Source organism: Xenia sp. Carnegie-2017, unplaced genomic scaffold (assembly GCF_021976095.1).
Source record: "Xenia sp. Carnegie-2017 unplaced genomic scaffold, XeniaSp_v1 HiC_scaffold_13, whole genome shotgun sequence".
Lineage (NCBI taxonomy): Eukaryota > Metazoa > Cnidaria > Anthozoa > Malacalcyonacea > Xeniidae > Xenia > Xenia sp. Carnegie-2017.
In genome coordinates, this window is record NW_025813436.1 from 3,646,902 (window position 1) to 3,672,269 (window position 25,368).

The window sequence follows — 25,368 nt, forward strand, 5'->3', positions numbered from 1 at the left end:
AAACGTTTTACTACATTTGTTAAATCCAAATTCATTTAAAAGCTACGCGCTCTTCGAGATGATTTTCGAATTTCTACGTGATACTTTCCATCATTCCATATTTTATTTCATCACCAGGAATTGTGAGCATGTACATTTATTCTTAAGCAAAACCTAAATCGAAGGTTATTGTAGGCACCATAAGAACATGTGATATAGTTTGCTAGACCGAACGTCTGTAGTTTGTTTCGGACTGCGCTCGAATATACGTTGTACTTTTTTTCAGTAAAGAATAACTGTTTAGCTATATGTTTATCCATGAAACAAATTTTATTGCCATTTCTATTCGACTTCTGATTTTGCAAAAATCTTTCTTTTTCTTAGGTTTAGTCAAAGTTTTAATCGTCCAAACTTGCAATTTCTTCTGCAAGCGAAAAAGAAGAAGGTCGGTGATCAAATTACCGAGACGATTAGAAATTTCCACGCCAATGATTGTGGGATAATATATTGTTTATCAAGGTATGTAACTGATATGATATCAGTCTTAGTAAATGTGAAGAGTAAAGGTTTCCTCACTGACTGAGAGTTCGAATTATAAACTTGAGCTGTTCCGGCCTGCAGGTATGTAGTTTGGGTGGGGGGAATACATGAGAATACAAGCGGTATTGCTCATTAATTTGTTCTTTTTAGGAGAGAGAAACTCTGCTATGTCTCATTAGTTTAAAGACGCTGTTACAGTATACTAATTTTCCATATGGGAGAATATCTAGGCTCTGAAAGGCCATTATTTGGAGCACCTTTCAACAAATTAATGACAGTGAGTGTAGTCCAATTTGATAACAGCCTATTTGTTGATAGTGATGATAGTGCAGATCTGAAAAAATTTAAAGTTCGATATTCCTAACCCAGCTCAAAACAGTCCGCTAAAGAGGTGAGAACTATTCTCAAACTTAATAAAAGGGAATATTAAGAGTTGTACGAGAAGACTGAGTACATAGTTAGGGCAACAGAGACTGTTGTTGCCAAATTGGAGCTAGTAGAACAATCTCTGTCTGGTACGACACCACTTTGGGCGAATCATAAAACCAAGCTGATAGTGGGAATGCATATCACGCATGCTCCTTCCAGTCTAAGGGGAAGGCATCCCAGTTTTGAGCTTCTAGGTCTGGCATCCAACTGATGTAAATTAGTAGTTGTCTTGTTAAGGCGAAGAGATCAGTTAGACAGTTTCTTAAGAAAGGTCTTATAAACTATGAATCTATCATCCATCCTTTGTTGTCCAAAATCTGTCTGATTCCTGGTTTGCTTAGATTTTGGTCTTCCCTTGTTTGTGTTGAGCTGTGTAACAAGTGTATTTCTCTCTGATTGCACTGGTGTAATATAAGCTCTAGTGGCAAGTAGGTCGATCCCTTGTGGTTTACATAGGACACAGCGGTGGAACGATCCATATTTAGTGATGGTCTAGACAGCCTTCAGCTTGCATATCTTTATGTGCAACAACTTTTGGTTGCCGACCGTTTCCCCTTGGTTTGTTGTTGGTGCCGACTCCGCTCTAGTTGAGGCTAAGGAAAATACTATCATTGGGGCATGTTTGTCCGTAATTGCACTGGAAACTATACTATTACCTGTACAAATAGCATCAATCATTGTCACTTTCTTGCAATTTCTATTCTGTACGTTTTCTCATATTCATATAATTTCTACAACAGCTTATTTATAATACCAAAAATAATACCAAAAACACACAAAAAAAGGGAAAAATGATTTCATGTAAGTGGAATGTTTTTTCCGCTATCTGCGTGGAGTGTGAAATGTTTTTGGGCTTAAGCGGACTTACAATCACAGGAATAGAATAAAGGAGTTAGCGTTTCTGGTAGGCTATATTTAAAGAGCCAAAAGACATTTATGAGACAGGTTAAATCAGGTCATGAGACTCTTGGAATGAAATTTGATGTCATGCACCGATTGATGAGCAATATCGCCTGTATTCTCGTACACTTCGACCGGAATTTAAAAAAAAATAACATCATGTCTATTGTTATGTATTTATTTGGACCATCAAGCTTGACAAAAATAATGCACAGCGTTTTGTGTCAGTTTCCGTTCTACCACATCAGTGACGTCATAATAATTATTAGGCTCTTGTTGCAGGAACGAGTGTGATAAACTGGCGGATGACCTACGTTGCACTGGTATTCAGGCCATATCATATCACGCTGGACTGTCTGATCCTGAGCGAGCCCGTGTTCAAGAAGACTGGATCCGAGATCGTTGTAAAGTGATCTGTGCGACAATAGCGTTTGGTATGGGCATAGACAAACCTGACGTCCGTTTTGTTTTTCATCATACCCTCCCAAAGTCCCTTGAGGGTTATTTTCAAGAATGTGGGCGCGCAGGTCGTGATGGACAAAATTCCGTTTGTATTTTGTTCTATAATTATGGCGATGTTCATCGATTGAAGAGGTAAGTAAATACGTTCATTTTAGGCGTTTTGTATGTGTGTGGTTTTGTAGTTTGCAGAATTTTTTCAGTTGTTTGAATTTCACAACTATGATCATCAATTACAATTCAAAATGAATTGTTTTTCGTACTCTAACAGTATATGTACAGGATTTTGCATTATAAAAAGGAGCATATTAACTGTGTTTGCACAGGTTTATGCAAACTCAGCTCTAGACCAATCAGTGCAAGCGTTTTCTTTTGTTGCGTGTTATTTTATAAAGAATTTTCTAATAAAACGTAATGGAAATCATAGAAATAACACACGCATAGTAGTACCTATTGCTACCCTATATTTTCTATGAGTTTCGTATTGTTCTTAATCGTTTTGTTTTCAACTTACTTTCAGTAATTGATTTTTCTTCGGTCAGTTTTTTATGAATATACAGTTTTATATGTTAACTAGAAGAATTTGAGCAATGTCATTGGTCGAGAGCTATGATCTATAAGAGGACAGACGGACGAAATTGCAGTCACTGAAAATTTCTTGTTATTAAATGACAAACGAGCGGCGAATTGAATTGAATATTTATCTGAATTTATCCCTGAATGATCAAATAAAAAAATTAAGTATGCCTAGTTGAAGCAGTGAACGTATTTGAGCAAATGGAAAAGAGAAAAACCGGTTTTCAAACATTGATTTGTACTTCGTCTTTGATAACAATAAAAACTAAAACTTACTCGCCCCGGCGGCTCGTGGCCACTTTTTGCGTCTTTATAAACAAATGACGTCATACTCAAGTATCTATAACTGCATAGACAACGGTTAAATGTTGTCTATTTGTTAAATATACAATCTTAACTTCGTCTAACATGATATGCCCAAAACTTAGTAAATTGTAAAAGAGGGTCTGACAAAATTTGCAGTTTCATATCTGGGGGGAATGACAAGCAGAACACACTTTACCTTATTTTTGTAAAAGTGGACCAATTTTCAATTAAAACATTCAATTTTATATTGATTTTATCACATGTTCCATAATGATACGAAGTAAATTGGAGGGCAATTAACCTAAACATATAAACATCGTGCTCTTGCTCTCATTTTTGGCACGTGACAATTATAGAAATGTACAGAATATTGTGTCTGCCATTTTTTTGTAAATTGAGATTGCGAATATTTTTTTTGATTTTTCGTAGTCGATGATTTACGTTTCTCGTCAGTGTACAGTAAAATCTGAACTAGGCGGACACACTAAAGGAACAGGCTAGTATCCACTTAATGAAGGTTTCTGCTTGACAGGGATTGATTTTAAGAATTAGCCATATGCCGCTTGATACAGGACCGCATATAGGTTCAACTGTATTCTATCTGTCGAGATACTTTCTTTTTCTTTGCTATATTTGCTGTATGATTGTTATTTTGTAAATAGGTAGTTGCTTTGATGGGAGCCTAAATAGTGATATGAAAATTTCTGACCGCCTGACTTTGTTCTTCAGGCTGCTTTCCTCTGACAAGACGATGAACACGACATCGCTAAACGTTCACATGAACAATCTTTACCGCGTCGTGCAATACTGCGAAAATATAACTGAATGCAGACGTTTGCAACTCCTTGAGTATTTTGGAGAGACAGGATTCGATCCCAGAGAATGTCGCGACAATCATGTGACGATGTGTGATAATTGCTCTCAGGTTAACAAAATGACTCAGCTTGACGTTACTAGAGACACCAAGTTGATTGTTGAGTCTGTGAACCAGTTGATCCATCGTGAAAATAGTAACTGGGCAAGACCAATATCTCAATTGACCTTAAACCAACTTGTTGACGTTTTCAAGGTAAGATATATGCTCATAAATACTGCTGTAGCGAAAAAAATGCCCGTCTCTCTATTTGTGTGCGTTTGTATGCAAATGAAGTGATGTAACATTCTTAATTTTTGTAACAATGGCAACAGTCAAGGCTTTTTTTTTTGCAATGATTATAATCTACAATTTAGCGTGGGGCGAGTGGCTGAATGGTTAATTGCGTGAGCTATAAGCCAGACGGCGAGGGTTCAATACCGGCTCGTGGCACATTTGGCAATATGTCTGTAAACCTAGCCCGGGTTGACCAAAGCCATGTAAGGGAAATTTGGTGGGGGACAAGTAGCAAGGCTTCACGTGCCGTCCCTGATTTCGACTGATTGCTACAACACGCGCCACAGCGCGACAAGATATGATGATGATGATGATCTACAATTTGCCGTGCTTTTGCGCGTTTAATTCGTTCTCTATTTATTGATGGTAGTTAGAACCAAACAGCTCAAGATATTTTTAAGGTTTATCATATGGTAAACGTCACTTCCGGCAAAATAGCGAAAGTTTTGATTAGCTTAGAAACATTTTCACCAGTTCATTACTTTCCCGTCAGGACCGGCATTCCAATACGCAGAGTTTTACAAATAAATGTAAACAAACTTCGTAAAGCAAACAACAAAGCGCAAAAAAACGAAACAAAATGAAAAAACCACGAATGCAAGTCGAAGGAAAAACAATAGGAAAGTTAGTTTGATCATTCAGACGACATGATTTCGAAACAGTAATTTTTTAATGACAAAATCTACAGAAGTAAAAATCAACCGGTCCAAAACAGCAAGAGAAAAACGAAAAAAAGTTTTGTGTCATGTTAAGCAATGCCATATGATAAACTTTTCATTAACCTCGCATTTTCGGTCGTTACTGAGAAATATCGGAGCGAAGTTTTTTGTACAGACCTGGCTCTTGGTTAGTTAGGGCTTAATAAGATTTACATACATCAATTATGTCTCGTTTGGGTAAATGACTCAAGATACATCATTCACTGTTGTTGTTCGGTACTTAAACGTTTGAGATAGTTTTAGTTATAGAGTTTCAAAGAATAATTAATTTAGCATGACGTTTTGCATTTGTAATTTACAGTTTTCATTGTCCCGAGCTAAGTTTCATGTTTTGGTAGCAGTTAAGCATAATCATGTTGAATAAGCCATTGAGTCATAAAGGTCATTCATATCATGTAATATGGCGGCGGTAGAAGTTCAAATGGAATCGCTCGAAATAAGCCGGATCATACAAGATATAACAGATATACATGCGATTAAATTAATAAAAGAAGCCCTTTTGATGTTTGATAGTCAACGATTAAAGTGGACAGGTGACCTGATATCTTTGCGAAATTTTGTCGAAAACACCGTCGGATTGGTGGGCATTTGGAAATCGCCCGGAGGTAAATCAAAAAAGTTTGTTAGCAGCGATCTAGATTTGATTATAACTTGGTACCTGGGTAAGCTAAGTACAATGTCTTTTAATGAAAAGGACGGAGAATCATTTAGGAATTTGTTGATAAGCGTCTTGGAGTCCTCAATTGCTAACTTGTCTGAAGTACAAGATTAACACCGATATTGAAAATAAGCATGAATCTGCTGAGCAAACTATACGTGAAAGCTGTGAAACAAGGGGCGAACTTGCTAAATCTGAAACGCGAAATTTGCCTGTATCGGCTTTTGACCAGTCGACAATTGAGGAGTTACAGGACTTTATTGATAGCTCCAATCAAAAACTTTCGTCACGAACAAATAAGGACGATTTAACGGAAACTCTTATCGGCGCAACTCCTTGTCGAGCCGGAGACGCTATAACATCCTCAGAGGACAAGTTTGATGAGTTTAAAAATCAAATTGAATTAACGGTGTTTAAAATGGTGGCAAAAATTTCAGAACAAAGGCAAGTCTTACTTAGAAACAAGCAAGATATATGCAAATTGACAACAGAAAATTTGAATCTTAAGTCACGCTTAACAAAGATGGAAAGTGAAGTGCTTGTTTTGTCACATGCCACGCCAACTATTCAACCTAAAATTCCTTTAAATGACGAAACGACTGCATCGCAAAACAATGTGCCCTTAATTTGTAATGCAAAACCTGCTAATCTCGAGACAAGCGTGGGTGTGCAGGAATCAGTAAAATCCCCTGCAGCAGGTCAAGGCTGCAAGAGTAGAAGAACGACTCAAGTTCAAATTGATAAACAGCTTATTGAGTATCGACGAAAGCAACAAAGCAAATATCAGAAAGATTTCCCTAGTAATAAATGCTTAAATCAACTTGAGTCCCAATTACATGAATATCAATGCAAGCAGCGGAGTAATTATCAAAGCTGTAAAGTCAGCGAAACGATTAACACTCAAAACCAACAGGCGCAAGGAAATGAAATTCCTAGCAAAGAACTTGTCTCTCAGAATAACGAGCATCAACGAAAACATCAGAGCAACTTTAATTCTGAAGTAGATAAAGACTTAAAAATCACACGAAGTGATAGAGTAACGAAGCGAGTACATTCGACCGCAACAGGCCATAAACAAACCCATTTTTGGCATCGTCAGTCGTTCCAACGACGCCCTTATCACCAATACTTCCATCAACAAGTTCCTATGCAGAATCGTCAGTCGACTTCTTGGCATCTCCAGCATCGTCATTCTCATCAACAGAAATTACCAATGGAATTCAGCCTGACGAAAGAATTCAGAGAGGAACAACAAAAGTCTTGGACAGAATACATGTGCTATGTAGAAGCAGATATACCGATTCCAAAGCAGAAACCTGTACGAGATATTAATAAACACTTAAGGCCTATATCACTTACTGCGATTGTATCAAAAGTAGCCGAGGAGTTTGTTGTGGAAAATTATGTCAAACCAGCTGTACTTAAGAAGATAGACTCTAATCAGTATGGGGCAATTCCAAATTCAAGCACAACTATAGCTTTATTTAGTATGTTACAGTCGTGGAATGAAGCAACTGATGGTAACGGGGCGGCCGTTCGTGTGCTGTTATTGGATTTCAAGAAAGCTTTTGATCTGATTGATCATAACTTATTGGTTGAAAAACTACGTTCATTCGATATACCGAAATGCGTTCTACACTGAATTATGGATTTCCCCTCTTTCAGGAAACAAAGAGTAAAGCTGAAATTCGATTGCTTTTCAGAGTGGGAACTCGTACCTGCAGGTGTTCCGCAGGGCACAAAATTGGGGCCTTGGCTATTTTTGATGATGATTAACGATCTCAAGTTACCAAATAATGAAATGTGGAAATTCGTGGACGATACCACTGTTAGTGAAGTAATTGAGAAAGATCAAACAAGTAACTTACAAAACCAAATGGACACATTAGCGAACAGCATCTCGTGTGATACGTTCCAGTTAAATGAAACCAAATGTAAAGAGATGCGAATTTGTTTTGGATCTAATACCAATGGCCTTCAACCAATTACCATCAATAACATTACACTGGATATTGTCCAACACGCGAAAGTTTTGGGATTGTTTATAGCCAGTAACCTTGAGTGGAACATCCACGTAAATGAAATAATTAAGAAATGCCGTAAACGCCTCTATTATCTTATTCAACTAAAGCGAGCAAATATCGAAGTCAAGGAATTGCTCCAATTTTACAAAACGTGTATAAGACCTGTCTTGGAGTATGCTTGCCCAGTGTTCCACAATAGTCTGACATTGTATTTGTCAGATGACCTAGAGTCAGTCCAAAAGCGAGCATTAAAAATAATCTGCCTCATCAAGAATATGAAAACGCTCTGCAGTTTACTAATTTGCAACGCCTTAGCGAAAGGAGGAATGATATAACAACAGCGTTGTTTCAGAAGATAGTAGCAGATTCCTCACATAAGCTTCATGACCTTTTGCCTCCTCGTTTAGAACGTTCAACTATGGAACTTAGGACTCAATCTTCATTTAATACTAATTTTAATGCCAAGCGTTTTAGAAATAGTTTTTTAACTTACAACTCATTGAAGATGTAATTTAGTTAATTTATTTATGTATGTATTATATGTAATCTTAAACGTATTTCAGCAATATGGCTGCCAGTTTTAAGAAATAAATCATCTATCTATCTATCTATCTATCTATAGTTGTTTTATAAAAGTACCATACAAAGTCTAGCGTAAATCACCTACTGCAAGAAGGGTCTCTTGCCTTTAAAACCATAACCGCAACGCAAACTAAAAAGCCAGGATAATGCAACTTTTTACGGTTTGAGATTTGCCGTTTACGCAAAATCAAAATTTTCTATTAAACAAAATGATTTATTGAAAATTGATTTGTTGAAAATGTTAAACAAAACGATTTGCGTGTGGCAAACAAACCGAAAACGATTATTACGGCATCACTTACTATATTAAGCTTAATGGGGTACAGAAAGGATAATGAATGTATTTCATATCCAGAAATTTTTATTACTTGCTACAATTTTACTGAGAGATGAACCATTGGAAATCAAAACTTCGTGTTCCATTAAAGATTTTTTGAAACGTTGCACATACCTCTACTGTTCTGTTTGTTTTGATACATTTTGTAAGAATGGAGGAAGTCAAAATTCCTTTTTCTACTTATAGTTTAGTTTCTATTCTTGAAACAATTTTTTTTCACAATAATTTATTAGGGTACTCAAAATCCCAAGATCGAACGCGAGTCGCTTGATCGTTGCACGATGTACGGGAAAGCAGACGAAAAATTCAATCGCAACGATGCGGAAAGATTATTTCGTATGTTGTTGATGCAAGATGTACTGGCAGAAGATTTGACTGTTGGTACTCATGGTCAGGTAATCTCCTACTTGAAACTTGGTCCAAAAGCCATGAACTTTATGCAAGGCAAAGTGAAGGTACGAAGTGCTACTATGTAAATAAATAAATAAATATACATAAATAAATATAGGTACGCAATTGCAGTAGCCAATTAATATATGGCCATAAAATGAAGTAGACTTACGAAAATATTTTAAATAACATAACGTATTAAATAATTTTTACATCAATTTATTCCATATTTAAAAAATGTAGTTTAAGCTCACTATTAAGTCAAATGACCCTTTCAACAATTGCCCAACGCCATCCCTTAGATTTTATATCACGTGACTCTGCCGATTAAATCATTAACATTTTCACTAAAGATTTTTTGCCATAAGTATTGTATGTATTGTAACTATTTTTTACAAAGCGAATTTTATGTTTGCAAGGCTCCCAACATTGTTTGTCGCTGTTATAAGGTAATCCCAATAAACTGGATCTCTCTGTTCACTTGAAGCTTGCAAAAGCTTGCAAAAGTAGCTACTAAGTAAAGCGATAATAGGTTAAATGAGTGCTCAGAGTAATGAGAGTTTGTCACAGCGCAAAATTGCAGATAATAAAGGTGCAGCGAACGCTAGACGAGTAGAATGCCTGCAGCTAAAGAATGCTGACATCAGCATTTTTCCTGGAGCTCTCACCCGTATCATTTAGTTTCCAGTCCGTGAAAGTATACCGGGCGCGCGCGTGTCAACCTGAAACTGGGAGAAAGTTGAGTCTAACAGGTTAACATGATGAATGGGAAATGAAACAGATATAAATGGCGGTTGTCAAATAAAAAGATTCTTTCTCAAAAAAAATTTAAAGAGAAACATGTCAACCTTGAAAGATCTTACAGCTCAAGCAGTTTTCTTAAACCTTTATCAGATTTTGAGAAATGAAGGAGTTAAAATATCTTAAGAGATAGAACGGAAAAAGTTCTGAAAAAGAGCTGTCTTCGCTGACCTGAAGCGAACATGGATAAGGAATTGGTAACATGTTACTAATCTTCTACCTTTAAAGTTGGTTTCAGTGGAAAGTGTCGGGGACGACACCAAAGGCTGCTTGTTGTTTTTTCCAATAAACAGGCATGACGATGGAAGAAGTGTAAAGATGTAATATGGCATACGGACAACTTATACCATCATTTTCTTGGTGTAAACTGGAGAATATTTATAATATACTACAGCAAGACCTTAAAAAAATGCACCTGTATACAGCTGAAACATTTAAATCTCAAACTGAATTTTATTTAGTTTTTTTTTGTCGCAGGGATACATAATTGTAAACCTTTAAGTTTTGAAAATTACGGGAACATTGTAAATCGTAAATCGTATCATGAATTTTAATTACTTTAACGAGCAAAGGGTCGTTAGACTGTATTAGCTACAGAGTAGAACCGGAAGTCCTGCATAATATATGAAAATGTAAATATGTACTTCATCCAATAAATCGCCAGAAGCACTCGTGGTATATAGTTGAAGCACATTTTCGCAAATGCTGTTTACTTTGACTGTTGCTATTGCGCTTTGGCTTCTTGATTGGAGATTGAAAATATAAAACAAATATGGCATACCTTTGATCAAATGCATGCCGACACGGTAAAGGTAAAAGAGATTGATCAAAGTGATCTTGTTACTTTGATTGTGGTAGAATTTCTCACTAAAAAGATTCAAGAGTTACGAAGATCTGAAAACGATGGAAGTCAACCTGAACCCTGGACAGATTATGAAAACTGTTTGGAAATGTTGAATGAGGAAGATTGATGGTTCCTTTTGCTGATCGTTCATGAATCGAGAACATGTGTGGCATGGTATATCAGAAGCCCTCAAATTTCTAAAGTACCTTGGACCTTCTCAATCTCAGAAGATGCACTTCGAAAATCTGTTAAATGCAACTTGGGTAGAGCTGATGTTAATTTATACTGAGACAAATTTATATGAGCAGAAGAGCACTGGCTCAAAACCACTTATAACTTGTATGTTCAATTATCCTGGTAGATAATTGAACATACTCACACAGACAAAAACTCCACTATCTACAAACATCTTCAAGCCTCTCCTTCATGTAAAAACAAATTCTCACCTTCCTGTTTTAAAATCATCGACACTGATCAATCCACTTTCTCACTCAAAATCAAGGAAGCTCTACACATTAATAAAACTAATCCCGATTTAAATATCCAAGTTCACCACTACAACACTATATTTACTTTATAATAATATTATTTGTTATAAGTTCTTAATACTTATTTTTCTTTTCCTTTTTTGTAAATATTTTATAATTTTGTAACTAAATCATAATCTTATTCATTGTAATTAATTTATTCATATCATATTACGTATCATATTACTTAACACTAACCATTCTGCACTGAACATGGCATTCGGATAATGTCGAAACATGTTTGCTCTCAAAAAAATCGTCGTTTTTCTCAAGTGTTTTTTAAAATTGCTGCTAATTAGAAATTATGGTAATACACATAAACACTTACTCAAATGCTCATAACACCAATGAATGTGCAATCTTAACTGATGCTATTACCATTATGTATATCTGTATGTAAATGAACGTGTTCGTTTGAGTCATGTGACATGAGCATTTGAGCAAGTGTTTATGAGCAGTTATAAGTGGTTTTGAGCCAGTGCTCATCTGCTTATAAGATGTCTAGAAAAAATTGAAATATTTCCAAGTGATTTTACTTCGTTACAGCAAACCCTGCGTTTTGAATCGCTTTATCAACGAGGAGCAAAGCTTGTCTATGCTTGCTCCTGGTTTGTAAAGACAAACCTTTCAGTTTTCCTTCGAAAATAACCTACTGGTCAGCCATCTCCGACACATTCCTATGATGCAGCTTAATATGATGCAGCTTATCTTCTCCAATATTTCCTTACGTATACCCATTCTTTGTAATATTGTGCAAATATTCATCATATCTACTCTACACTCTTTTTGACATATTAAAACAATTCTATCAACCATTCTAATCTAGCTGACTTATATTTCTGTTCCTGTTTTAGCTACCGGCTTTTCACAAACGCGTTTCGAAAGCTTCAAAACGTTCTTTGGAAATCAGCCAGCCTGATTTTGCAAGCAACATGAAAGTAACTAGTACTTGTTACGAACAATTGGTCATGTGTTGTAAGCGCTTGGCCGAAGACAGAAATATCAAACCGCATCATGTCTTTGCCGACGTCACCCTTCGTAAAATGGCCGAGATGCTTCCGATGACTCGCGACGAGATGCTCGATATTGAGGGAGTGACGGAGTACAAAATGAACAACTTTGGGCAGCAGTTTTTAGAGGTTGAGTTTTGGCGTTATTTTGGCGAGCAATAGACAATGTCTTTTTGTATAATAGAATGATTGGGATAAAAATATCCATGGTGTAAGTTAGCGAGAACAGTACTTGGTGTAAGGTGTAAGTTAATGACAATAGTATAAGTTAGTAGACGGTACTATAACGAACCATACGTCTGTATACTAAGTTTCTCTCACTTAAATAGTGCAACATAGAAATCGTGCTCCCACATATCGGTTAAAAACTCATTTCCCCACTGATGGCAAGATTTTGGCTAGAATTTTTAACATCAAACAATTATAGTAGTGAAAATACCCCTTTTTAACTGTTGTGAGAATATTTTGGACCGCATCCAGTGAGTGAGAGCGAGGCCTTTTTAGAATGCGGGCGATAAACGTGCAAGTGAAATATTGGCGAGGTTAAGGAAGCGCAAATGACGTGTAAATATCTGAGCACAGATAAATTACCCACTGAAACCAATTGTGGATCCAGTTTTCGTCAAAATAAGATAGCTCCTTAATTTTAAATTCAAAGTGCTTTCAGAAAAACACTATTGGTTTTGAATTTCTAAAGAATATAATATCTCCAATGGATATGGCTCTAAGGTACTTAGAAATGTAAATATATGCTAAAATGTGCTGCGGAAATTTCTTTTGACTTACCCTTGATCCACTACTGACTGAAAGTGAGCACACTATTGATGATATACTTACGTTAGATGAGCATTTACCGATAGACCGCAAACTGAAGGAGAGTGAAATTGTAGTTTCAGCAAATTTAGTTGCTGATGGACAAACAAGCTCTTTTGTTATTTGCTAATATTCACAGTTGTTGCTTAATTAATTACGGCAATCGTTTTTGAAATCAGTTGGTCGTCTTTTTTATCTTGAATTTAGTTAACATTGGCGTACAGTGGGGCTGTTTCGACATCAGAGACTGCAGAACTTGACAATTTTGATGCAGCAAAAGAGAGAAATGACGTTAGGTCGAAAGAATCTCAATCGCCGTATTGGGCATCAGCTCAGAACTTCGATATCATCAGTAATAAGGCATCAAACTTTCGAAGAAAAGGAAAGATTCAAGGAAAAAAGAGGAATTGGAAAAGTAAAGTTTCAAAAAAGTAAGTTGAAACGCCTGAAATGTCAATCATGTAGCCACATGGCTTGCAGGTTACCTTCCTTTGTTACTTGATTGTAAAGTTTTAAGAGTCCACTTGTTGAAGTTTTTCACGCGTATGTGTCCTTTAAAAGGTCAACAAGCTCGACCAAGAAAACTGCCCTGGCTTCAAATAATGCCAACCTAGGTGCCAGCAACCATATTGTAGGCAAATACCAAAGTTTTGCGAAAAATCGAAATCTTGGCTCTGTACGAACTCCAGGTTTTCTCAGCCTACCAGGGAAGAAATAAAACTATGGTAAATTGTGATTGGTGAAGGCAAGGAACACTGTTCGCATATGCTCAAAAAGATTTTTATGGATTCAGTGCAACCACCGGATGTATTACTTTCGGTGTATAGTATACTGTTGCCCACTGTGTAATGACACAGTTAATTGCTACATAAATGAATGGTAATAATGACCATTATGTAGCTTGTAGATTTTGTTAAAATACGGGCCTGGTGACTTTAGGTTAAGGCTGGTTTTGTTCCTGCGAAAACTAAAGATCAATAATAGTCAGTTCACTAGAATTTTCAACGCTTTTCTGCGAGGGGAATCGCGTGAAGCACACGATGTATTCTGTTCCGTTTTATTCGTTACTTTTATTGGTCATTAAAAACACTTAAACTTGGTAAATACTCGACATTCTATTTTTTAAAGAAACTCTCTTTTGTAAAAATCGCCGTAATATAGTATAGTGTAGAATCTGTACGTACGTACGCTAATTCAAAGATTGCTTGGTTTTGAGTGCATTTTTAAGAAAACTCACGAATCCATGTTTAGATCCTTCGCAGTGGGGGGTGTTTATTCACATGTTCAGTTGTGCCTGATAGATTTCTTTTGAAAAAGAATTGCTGAATTCACTATTCTTAAGCAAGGGGATGATTACATGTAGCATTTTCGACTCTGCGCAGCATTGAGCCCGTTAAGTAATGGAAATTTATTCCATTTAAATGGAAAACCTCATCCCCGAGGATAGAAATTAACGGGAATCTAATCTAATAGTCATGTAAAATATAAAACAAAAAATCATGTCTACATGACGTAATTTTCGTCCCAGATCTAAGTTCAATATTGGGCTAAAATTATATTGAGCTGAAACAATGTTTAAATTTCAGCACCTGGTTGAACTCAAAACAGGGTTTAAAATTTCACATATAATCGCACGTTAGATACAACGAATGTTTTCGTATTACGACTACGCTTAAATTTCAACTCGGGCTCTGTTCAGTCTAAGGCTGAAATTGCTCCTTGTTATAAGCCCCTAAATTGCTTTCAAAAGAAATCGGGTAATACCAGCTGAATATATGAGTAAAACATACCCCTATTAATGTTCTACATATAAACATTATTTTTTGCAATTTTTATATCAAAAAAGATGTTCTTGCTCGATATTTATCCTCCCCAGGCCTAAAACAAACTTAGTGTCAGGAAAACGTTAGTAAAGTACTCAATATGTACATTTTTTAATAAAAAAACATTTTTGAAAACATCTGTACCATCAAAAATGCAATAAATGCCTTTAACTTGCGTCATATCTGGTTGTAAAAACAAGCAAACTGCTAAAAAAACTTTCACAAAAGCATCTAACACTGAAAAAAAGTAGCATTACACAGGTAAGCTTTGTCAGACATTGGGTTGGAGAATGGTATTTCTGTCCATCAAAATATAACTAAAAGATATGCACACATGTAGGTATCCCTTAACAAACAAACCCATTCTCGAGAAATAGGAAAAAATTGTTCAAGAAAAAAACAACTATAGAGAATGGCAAGCAACTCCAGCCAGTCGTATTTGCAGCGATCATTTTACACATTACGATTACATTATTCCACCAACAACAAGTGGGACCCGTAGGATGAAAAAGAATGTTGTACCATTAATATTTGCAACAAATCTGCCCTTTGGATTATCCACAAGCCATAGAAAATTAGAAAGTCATTGTAATTTGCAGCCAATAACCACTATGTCACTAGAGGAAAAAGTTGCACATGACCATAGCTACTGTCAGAGTTCCACAACTATTGATAACATTCATAAGAATGACCTACCAGATCTGCAAATAAAATTAAAAAGATAAATCAAATCATTGCAACCACAATTGAGAAGAAAAAAGTCAAACAGCAAACAATGAGTGATATAATTGATGAGCTGCAGCAAAAAATATCTTTTCACCTAATAATGCTGAAATGATGCATAGCCAATTTGATTGTCTACAACTAGCAATTTTTAGAGACACAAAAAACAATGTCACATGTGCTCATTGATGAGCACATGTATGATGATGCCTGAGCACATGTGTCATGGCGGACGTGTATTTCTTTGTGCTGTGATAAATGTTCAAAATTTCTTTCGTATTTTGTCATTTTTGTATTATATTTAGTCTTTCTATCATGGCTCAAAAAATCAATATCACAAAGAAAGAATTTGAATCAATCTTTGATGCGAAATTGAAGCCAATTAATGACTCTAACCATGAGATGATCGATTCTGTGAAATTCTTAAATTTATGCTTTGAAGAAATTAAACAAAAGGTTGAAAATTTGGAGTCCAGCTTGCAAAATGTCATAAAGGAAAATCATTCTTTAAAACAAGAAACGACGAGACTTTGTAGTGAGAATGCAAAACTTTCGAATCTTGTTAAAGATTTATCTAAAGAACTTAATGATGTCCAGCAATATGAACGTAGAGATTGCTGTGAAATAACCGGTATTCCTGTCGAACAAAATGAAGTTACTAATAACTTAGTCATTAGAGTTGGCTCTTTAATGGACCTAAAACTGGATGCGGAAGATATTTCTGTTTCTCATCGCTTGCCTATGAGAAGCGAACCTTATACTTCTAGTTCACGAACCAAAGTAACCACTAGATCCGTCGATCGAAATATTGATCCTGCTCTCCATCATTCAAAAATTATTGTGAAATTTGTCAGAAGGGAAACAAAGGAACTATTTTTTAAAAGCCGCAAAAAGCTGAATAGGATAACAACAAAAGATCTTGGATTGGCTAGGATTTCCGACAACAAAATATATATCTCGGAAAGCCTGACTCCAAAAAACAAAGAACTTTTCAAGGCGTGTTTGAAATAACGCCGAGAGAATAACTTTAAGTTTATATGGACGAACTAAGGATGTGTCTATTTGAGAGAAAACACAGACTCACCCTGAAGAAAAATCACCAGCTTGGATGATTTGAGATATGGATAAAATCTCAAATTCAAGATAAGTCATGTGATATTCTATCCTATAATTTTTTTTAGTATATTACTCTCCTGATAGACTAGTGATGTCTAAAGCTGCTAATACTATCACCAATGTTTATTCAGCTAGTGGCAGTAGCTGTCGTTCTTCAAAAAGAGATGATTACTTTAATGAACTACCTAGACTAGAATTGAGCTCTCATTTGAATGATTTCCCAGATGTGAATTGTGTTGATACTGATGATAATGATTTTTGTAGTGTAAACTTTAATTATTATACGCCCCATGAGTTTCATAGTAATATACTTGATAAAAATGCCGTTCCTAATTATGAGTTTTCTATACTACATTGTAATATTTGCAGCTTGTCGTCTAATTTTGACAGTCTGCAAATATTGTTAACAGAGCTTCGACATAATTTTAGTGTTGTTGGATTGACAGAAACTAGGATAAAACATAATAGGGATGTAATTGGTAATATTTTTACTCCTGGATACCAGTTTGTTTCTCAACCTACCCTTTCTGAAGCTGGAGGTGTAGGAATTTATATAAAGGATAATATGAAATTTAACTTAAGAGATGATTTGAGTCAAACTACTAATGATTTTGAGGCTTTATGTATAGAGATGCACTGCAAAACACGTAATTTGGTCTGTGCTGTGATTTATAGACACCCTAATGGTACAAACAACAACAAACAAACAACATTTGTATACCGGCCAGTATTAATCCCCGCCAGGGGGGTTGACCGATCCATGAACTTTTCTACGCCAAGCGTCTCTATCTCTCGCCATATCTCTCGTTATACCATCGCCTTCATATCACTGTTCACAGCATCCATCCATCTCTTTCTTGGTCTACCTCGTTTGCGGACTCCATCAACATTCATATACAACGTTCTACGAATTTCAGCACTTTCTTCCCTCCTTTCCACATGCCCAAACCACCTCAAACGCTGGCGCCTTACCCAATTCTCGATACACTCAACACCAACTCTTTTTCTAATCTCTTCACTTCGAATCCTATCCATCAACGTTACACCACACATCATCCTAAGCATTCTCCTTTCCGTCGACGCCAATCTTCTCAGGTCCTCTGCTTTCGGCGCCCAACACTCTGCTCCATATCCCAAAACACTTATAACACATGCCTTGTACAATTCTCCCTTCTGCTTCAACGAAGTCGACTTTCCGCACAACATTCCCGACAACTCTCTAAAACTCCACCACGCTGCTTGAACTCTGTTCCTCACCGCTTGCTCGCACCCTCCACCATCATTTAACACATCGCCCAGATATTTAAACTCCGATACACCTTCCAAACTCACGTCACCCAGTTTAAACCGTTCAATCGCGACTCGCCCATCACTTCGACACGTCCCGCACTCAAAATCAGTTACTCTTGTCAATGCACCACGGACACCTGAACATCTTCCATGAACCCACTTACTGCATTTCCCACACATTATCGAATTCACTCCAACTCTTTTCCCACACACACCACATGGCCATTTATCACTGTCCTTCACCTCCACCTGCCTCGAGCATCTCATGCCCTTCGTCTTTCGACACACCCTAATGGTAATCTAGAAATTTTTTTAAACTACTTTTATGCTGCTATTAGTAAAATTTCCAGTGAATGTAAACTATGTTCTATTATGGATGACTTTAACCTAAATCTATTGAACTTTGAATCGCACAATCCAAGTGGCGAGTTTATTAATACGCTAGCATCATATTTTTTTCAACCACATGTAACTCATCATCATGCAGTCAGTCGTAAGCGACGAGGACTGTTCTATGGTTGGATTGAAGCTCTCCAGGCCGGTCTGTTATCAGCCAGTTGCTTCCAGGTTGTCACGTTGATGTCTCTCCTCTTTAGATTTCGTTTCATGACATCTTTGAGTCTGAGTCGAGGTCGGCCTTGGTTTCGTTTCCCTTCTACTAGTTGGCTGTACAATAGCTGGCGTGGTAAACGAGATCTCTCCATACGATGGACATGACCAATCCATCTTAAATTCTTTTGAATCAGCATGTCAGCCATGTGTGGCAGGTCAGTCAGACGGAGAATCTTAGCATTTGCGATCTTGTCCCGCCATGATATCTTCAGAATGTCCCGCAGTTGTCTCATCATATACGCACTCAGTTTCTTCACTTGAAGCCTGTAGATTGTCCATGCCTCTGCTCCATAAAGGAGTGTTGTCAGCACCACCGCCTGATAGACCTTGGCTTTAACTCTGGTCGAGACATGCTTATTTTGCCATAGCCGATCGTTTAGTTGATTGAACGCTGCACTCGCCCTTCCCATTCTGTTCCTCAGCTCCTTTTCAATCTTAGCATTGCTGGAGATTGTACTACCCAGGTATTTGAAGTCTGTGGTCTGGACAAGAGGTTGTCCGTCTATGGTGATTGCACAGGGTTTTGGGGGAGGGAGTAGAAGCTTTACTGGCTGGTAGAGGCACTCAGTCTTTTTGATGTTTATCTTGAGGCTAAACATAGCGGCAGCTTGTGCAAATTTGTCCACCAATGCCTGCATCTCTGCTGCACTGTGAGCAACCAGAGCACAGTCGTCTGCAAAAAGCATATCTCTGACAAGCTGACGTGTTGTGCGTGTCTTAGCTTTGAAGTGTGAGGCGTTGAATAGGTTCCCATCATGTCTAGTCTGGATGTAGATACCTTCCCTTGTGTCCTCGAAGGCAACCTCCAGCATGGCAGCCAGGTAGAATGAGAACAGTGTCGGAGCCAGCACACACCCTTGCTTTACACCTGTTGAGACAGCGAATCCCTCAGAGCAGTCGCTCCCACGAGTGACTTTAGCTTGCATTCCTTCGTGAAACGCTTTCACGAGATTGATAATCTTATCAGTACAGCCAAACTTTTTCAGTACTGCCCACAAGCCGCCTCTAGGGACAGTGTCAAAGGCCTTAGTAAAGTCTATGAAAACTGCATAGAGGGGCATGTTCTGTTCAGTGCATTTCTCCTGAACCTGTCGTAGGCTGAATATCATATCCATGGTACTCCGCCCACTCCGAAATCCACTCTGGGTCTCAGGAATTACTCTGGGACTTATCATTTCGTTAACCTACCAGAATAACTAATTACTCTGCTACAATATCTTTTTTAATTCAATTGAATTTGACACCATCAGTGGTAACTTGTTATGTAATTTGGCAGATCATCTGCCAAATTTTCTAATAATCAAGAAATTGCCACACTCTACATCTAAAAGTGTGATTTACAAGAGGGATTATTCTATGTTTGATAGAGAAAGATTATTGGCAGAGGTTCAGAGTATCAATTGGCAAAATATATTTGCAAATGACCATGATGTTGATTCTATTTTTGATTCTTTTTATACTAATATAACTGAAGTCATTGATAAACATATTCCAATAAAAAGACTCTCAAAAAGGAAATTAAAATTACAAACAAAACCATGGATTACTAAAGCCATAAGGGTCTCTATTGCTAGGAAGAATATCCTTTATAGGAAATATATAAAATTTAGAAGTGACTATAATTTAACTAAATTTAGCCATTACAGAAATAAACTGAAGCATTTGTTGCAAATAAGCAAAAAAATGTGTTATAGGGACTATCTTGCAACAAATAATTGTAATCTCAAAGAGACATGGAAAGGAATTAAACAAATAGTCATTTTTAAGACTAAGTCAGTAATAGCTCCTACTACTCTTGACATTAACAATGCAAAAATAACTGACAAAATCACCATTGCTAATGCTTTTAATGATTACTTTGTTACTATTGGTCCAAAACTTGCTGCTAAAATTCCTTGGGTGGACTCTACATTTGATAAATTTATGCCAAATTCTTTGGCTAATAGCTTTGTACTTTTCTCTGTGACAACCAACGAAATTGAATGTATTATTGATAAATTGAATGCTTCTAAATCAACAGGCCCTTTTAGTATTCCAGTTAATATTTTAAAATTGCTAAAGTACTTATTGTCTGTACCACTTGAGATTTTATTTAATTATTCATTTTCTACTGGCATGGTTCCAAACAAATTAAAAACAGCGAGAGTAATTCCCATTCACAAGAACGATGACAGAGCGGACATATCTAATTTTCGTCCAATCTCCTTGCTTTCAATTTTTAATAAAATTATGGAAAAACTAATGTATACTAGACATTAGTTGAATTCTTTCAAAAATATGAGATATTTTTTGAGGGTCAATTCGGCTTTCGATCCAATCATTCTACTGTCCATGCCCTTCATCTTATTATAGATAAAATTCAGGGAGCTATCGAAAATAAACTTTTTTCTTGTGGTATTTTCCTAGATTTAGCTAAAGCCTTTGACACTGTTAATCAGAATATCTTGATTGGAAAACTGGAATACTATGGAATTAGGGGTATAGCCTTGAAATGGTTCTACTCATATTTAACTGACAGATCTCAATTTGTTTTCATTAATAATACTGCATCTAACACTAAACTTATTCCTTGTGGTGTTCCGCAGGGCTCTGTACTAGGTCCTCTACTCTTTCTTTTATATATTAATAACTTTTGCAACTGTGCCCCTCAGCTAAATTTTCATCTTTTTGCAGATGACTCAAATGTACTTTGTTGTGATAGAAGCTTAATAGATATGGAAATTAAAATAAATAATCAACTGACTTTTGTTAGTGAATGGCTTTCTGCTAATAAACTATCTCTCAATGTAGATAAGTCATTTTACCTTCTCTTTTCTCCTTCCCAAAAAAATTGTACTAAAAAATTAAATATTTTGACAAATGGAATACAAATTAAGGAAAAACAAAGTATTAAGTATTTGGGAGTTATTATTGATAGAAATCTTAAATGGAAAGATGTACATGAGCTTTCAAAAAAAATTGCTAGGAATCACTTCGTCCTGAAACGAAAGAAACCTGGGGAGAAAGTTTAAAAACTGCAGCAGATTATCTTCTTTGCTTGAAGGCACCTCATAAGGATAAACTTCTTTCAACTCGTAAGAGGAGCACGTTTATTATTGGTAAATATATTTGCTTTGCACTCAATTTTATGAAGACAACAGAATTTGTCTCCAACATTCTGTTCTACATTGGTCGGTATTTGGTGTCAAAACGTATCAAAAATCCGACTTGCATGTCATGCAAAAACTGCCTTATTTCTCAGTTTCATGGACCAACCACTGACCACAATTATTGTTCAATGAGATACAATGAAATTGCTTCAGCTGCAGCTTTTACCTTGTTTGTCAACAGCGGAGGACTTGGATTACCAACCTAGTCAGTGTATATTGTGATATAATACTCGGTGAAAGTTTTCAAAGAGAAATGATATCCTAATAAACAACACGAGAAGAGAAACTAAAACAAAAACTTGTAATGCAAGTTTCCTATGATTTTTTATATAATAACCAGTAGAATTTGAGCAATTTCATTGGTCGAGAGCTATTGTAGTGTTGTAGACACGCCCCTTAAAAGTGACAATGACATGTATATATATAGGAATGAGAAATGTTGTTGACGAACAGATATTAGAGAGCACAATAGATAGATACGAAAGTAAATGGATCAACCAGCCCACCAGAACCATTAGCAAGTCCAGAAATGCCAGAGGGCCCTTGGCAAACCATCCATGCTGATTTCTATGGTCCGCTCCCTACTGGACAATATATCATCGTGCTGATCGATAAGTATTCGCGATACCCAGAAGCCGAAATAATCTCAAGTACCTCCGCTAAAGCACTGATCCCTAAAATAGATGCTATTTTTGCACGGCATGGAATCCCATTAAAGTTCAAATCTGACAACGGTCCACCGTTCAACAGTAAGGAATTCTCCAAATATCTACATAAACTTGGGGTGAAGCACGAGACATCAATCCCGGAGTGGCCGCAAGGAAACTCAGAGGCCGAGGCATTCATGAAGCCTTTAGCTAAAGCGATCAAAACAGCCCGTGCGGAACATCGCAATTGGACACAAGAACTTTCAAGATTCTTACTCAGCTATCGCATTACGCCTCATTGTTCAACCAATGTCCCACCAGCTCAACTACTATTTAACCGACCATTGAGAGGTATCCTACCAATGCTAAATCCCAAGGACAAAGTGCTAAATAGACATAAAGAGGCGCAGGCGAAGGATTTTGAAGCGAAATCGAAAGGAAGAGAATTGGCAAACAAAAGAAGAAGAACTAAAGAATCAGATATCAGGGTGGGAGACAAAGTTCTCTTAAAACAAAGGAAGAAAGATAAATTCACAACAAAATTTGAGCAAACACCATACACAGTGATTTATCGTAGAGGAGCTAAAGTAGTCGCTGAGAACCATAACCATCAAATAACCAGAAACACATCGTTCTTTAAAAAGATAAGAGACAAGTCGAGAGAATCAACTGATGAAGATGAATACAACATCCACGAACAGCCGTACAGACACAACCAATGCGTACCAGAATGTGAAGAACCAGAACACATCATAGAACCAGAACCAGAAGAGCCAGCTCCAAGGAGATCAACCCGACAAAGAAAAATAACAGAACAATATGGGAACTCAATAAACCCGGACTTTGTTATCCATTAAGTTGAGGAGGGATGTAGTGTTGTAGACACGCCCCTTAAAAGTGACAATGACATGTATATATATAGGAATGAGAAATGTTGACGAACAGATATTAGAGAGCACAATAGATAGATACGAAAGGAAGAAGATAAATTCTAAACATTACAGCTATGATCTATAAGAGGACATACGTACAGAATTGACGTCACAGAAAATTTCATGTTTATAAAAACAAACAAATATTTGAAAATTTCAATCGCAATACCTCATTGAATAGGAAAATAAAGATATTCACAAAGACCTAGTTGAGGCAGTTAACGTATTTGAGCAAAAAGAAAAGAAAAAACCCGGTTTTCAAACATTAATTTGTACTTCGTCTTTGATAACAAAATTTCAACAACATTGATCAGCCATTTCTTGTTTATTTTTTTAGCCAATCACATTTTGTACGTCACATTCAGTACGTCACTTGACTAAGCTAGCCAATAGTATTTCTCTAATTCATTTAATAGATCACGTGAGCGCGATATTTGCAAAATCAAGACTTTTCAATGTTCCAGGTGATAGGGGACAAAGAAAACTAACTATTTGACCGTTCAATTTGGGAATTCTTTTGATTTTATTAGGGCTCGTGGCCACTTTTTTAGTTTTAATCACAATTGACGTCATACCCGTGTATCTATAACTGTATAGACAACGGTTAAATGTTTTCTATTTGTTAAACAATGGATAGTAATAAAAAATTTTACCAAATCATACAACATAAGACGATCGCAGATCAATGCTAATTAAAATGACAGCAGAAAGATATTTCACCTTGCGATTGTCCACATATAGCAAACGTTACAACGACAATGTGGTTCAGGGCGAAAAGCAAAGCTTACGATAGCAACTAACAAAGCTGATCTTGTTAATAGTGCTTATGCAATGAATTTTTAACCTCCATTTTTATTTGATATATTTAAAGATCTTGCCTCGTAGAGTTCATTTTTGCAATCAGAATTTTAATTCGACAAAAAGAAACTTTTTTGTGACTCTTTGATGTTTTGCAATTTTCAGCAATTTTAGTGCGAACTTATTGATCGGTATGTAAATGAGTTGTGACCATTGAGTTCTATAAGACCTGGAGGGAACACTTCAACAAAATTACAATAAATTATTAGCGCGCGGCCCGTGGTCAAAAACATGGCTGATTTTGGTGGTCAAAGTCAGCGGAAAGACGCGGTCACACGAAATAAAGATTTTGTCGCCCACCCTGATTTGACCACCACGATTGCGGGTATAGAAAATGTCAGAACTATTTTCCTAACATAAACACTTTTTTAAAATTTTATTTCTTAAACAATCTGCCAATTTCCGTGGTTTTCGGATGCTGAAATAGCGACGGAAAAGGAAACATTTCATGACTCCGGTAAGTAGCACAGTATTACTTTTACTAGTTTGTTTTCAACACGATACTTGAAGAGTGTTTCTACTACTAAGTTTTAATTTAAAGTTATTTTGGTCCAGTCTTGTTTGTTCTTCACTTTATCGCTCGCCAGACGTGGCGAAGCTGCATTTTTGTTCAACAGTAGCTTATGATTATATCATTAATATGCATGAAAAGTTAAACATATTGTGTTATCTCACCAAATCCATACTTGGTACGATTCCAGGTAATCTACAAATTCACATCGGATGCATTGGTTACAATAAAGTTGAATGTAGAAGAAGCAAAAATAGATGGCAAAGAAATTCTTTGTGTCTTATAAAGAATTAGTAGAAAACAATAAAAAGAATTCTTTAAACAAATTGTAAACAAATTAAAATTGCTCATGGTCAAGCAACCTAGTCAAAGAAGCGAAGTCTTTCTTCAAGATGTGAACTTTCCAATTATTTAGTTTCTTAGTACAAAATACTATTTTCGAGAAACTTGACTTGTAATTCTTTCATTAATATTTTTTTACCAAGAGATAAAAGGAGCAAATTCAAAGGCTTGATGTAAAATACAAAGATTTATCAAGTTGTTTATCATTTAATTCCCAAATGTTAGTTTGTACATATAAATAATTAGTATTGGTAGCTGTAAGTTGTTCAAGAAAAACAGAAGAGTAGTAGCGCTCTAACGGGTTAGCATTTTTGAAAAATT

General features: G+C 36.4%; 3 protein-coding genes across 6 annotated transcripts in view; all 3 read left to right on the forward strand.

Annotated features, from left to right (window-relative positions):
- Positions 1 to 15,047, forward strand: part of LOC124453248 (Bloom syndrome protein-like) — a 38,444-nt gene extending 23,397 nt beyond the window's left edge. For all 4 annotated transcript variants that reach the window (XM_047004034.1, XM_047004046.1, XM_047004025.1 and 1 more), the window contains 7 exons: positions 364 to 498; positions 2,131 to 2,442; positions 3,919 to 4,258; positions 8,893 to 9,114; positions 12,076 to 12,360; positions 13,252 to 13,475; positions 13,606 to 15,047. In XM_047004034.1, the coding sequence (XP_046859990.1) occupies positions 364 to 498; positions 2,131 to 2,442; positions 3,919 to 4,258; positions 8,893 to 9,114; positions 12,076 to 12,360; positions 13,252 to 13,475; positions 13,606 to 13,762 (1,675 nt within the window). In that variant the 3' untranslated portion in view covers positions 13,763 to 15,047. The remainder of the gene's footprint in view (positions 1 to 363; positions 499 to 2,130; positions 2,443 to 3,918; positions 4,259 to 8,892; positions 9,115 to 12,075; positions 12,361 to 13,251; positions 13,476 to 13,605) is intronic.
- An 858-nt stretch (positions 15,048 to 15,905) lies between these two features.
- Positions 15,906 to 18,270, forward strand: LOC124456495. The gene is made up of 2 exons (XM_047006923.1): positions 15,906 to 16,332; positions 18,008 to 18,270. The coding sequence occupies exons 1-2, from the start codon at positions 15,906 to 15,908 to the stop codon at positions 18,148 to 18,150; spliced, it is 570 nt and encodes a 189-aa protein (XP_046862879.1). The 3' UTR covers positions 18,151 to 18,270.
- Positions 18,271 to 22,286: 4,016 nt separating this feature from the next.
- Positions 22,287 to 23,261, forward strand: LOC124456516 (uncharacterized protein K02A2.6-like). Its single transcript, XM_047006941.1, has one exon. It carries the CDS (start codon positions 22,287 to 22,289, stop codon positions 23,259 to 23,261), a length of 975 nt encoding a protein of 324 aa, XP_046862897.1.
- Positions 23,262 to 25,368: the final 2,107 nt, after the last annotated feature.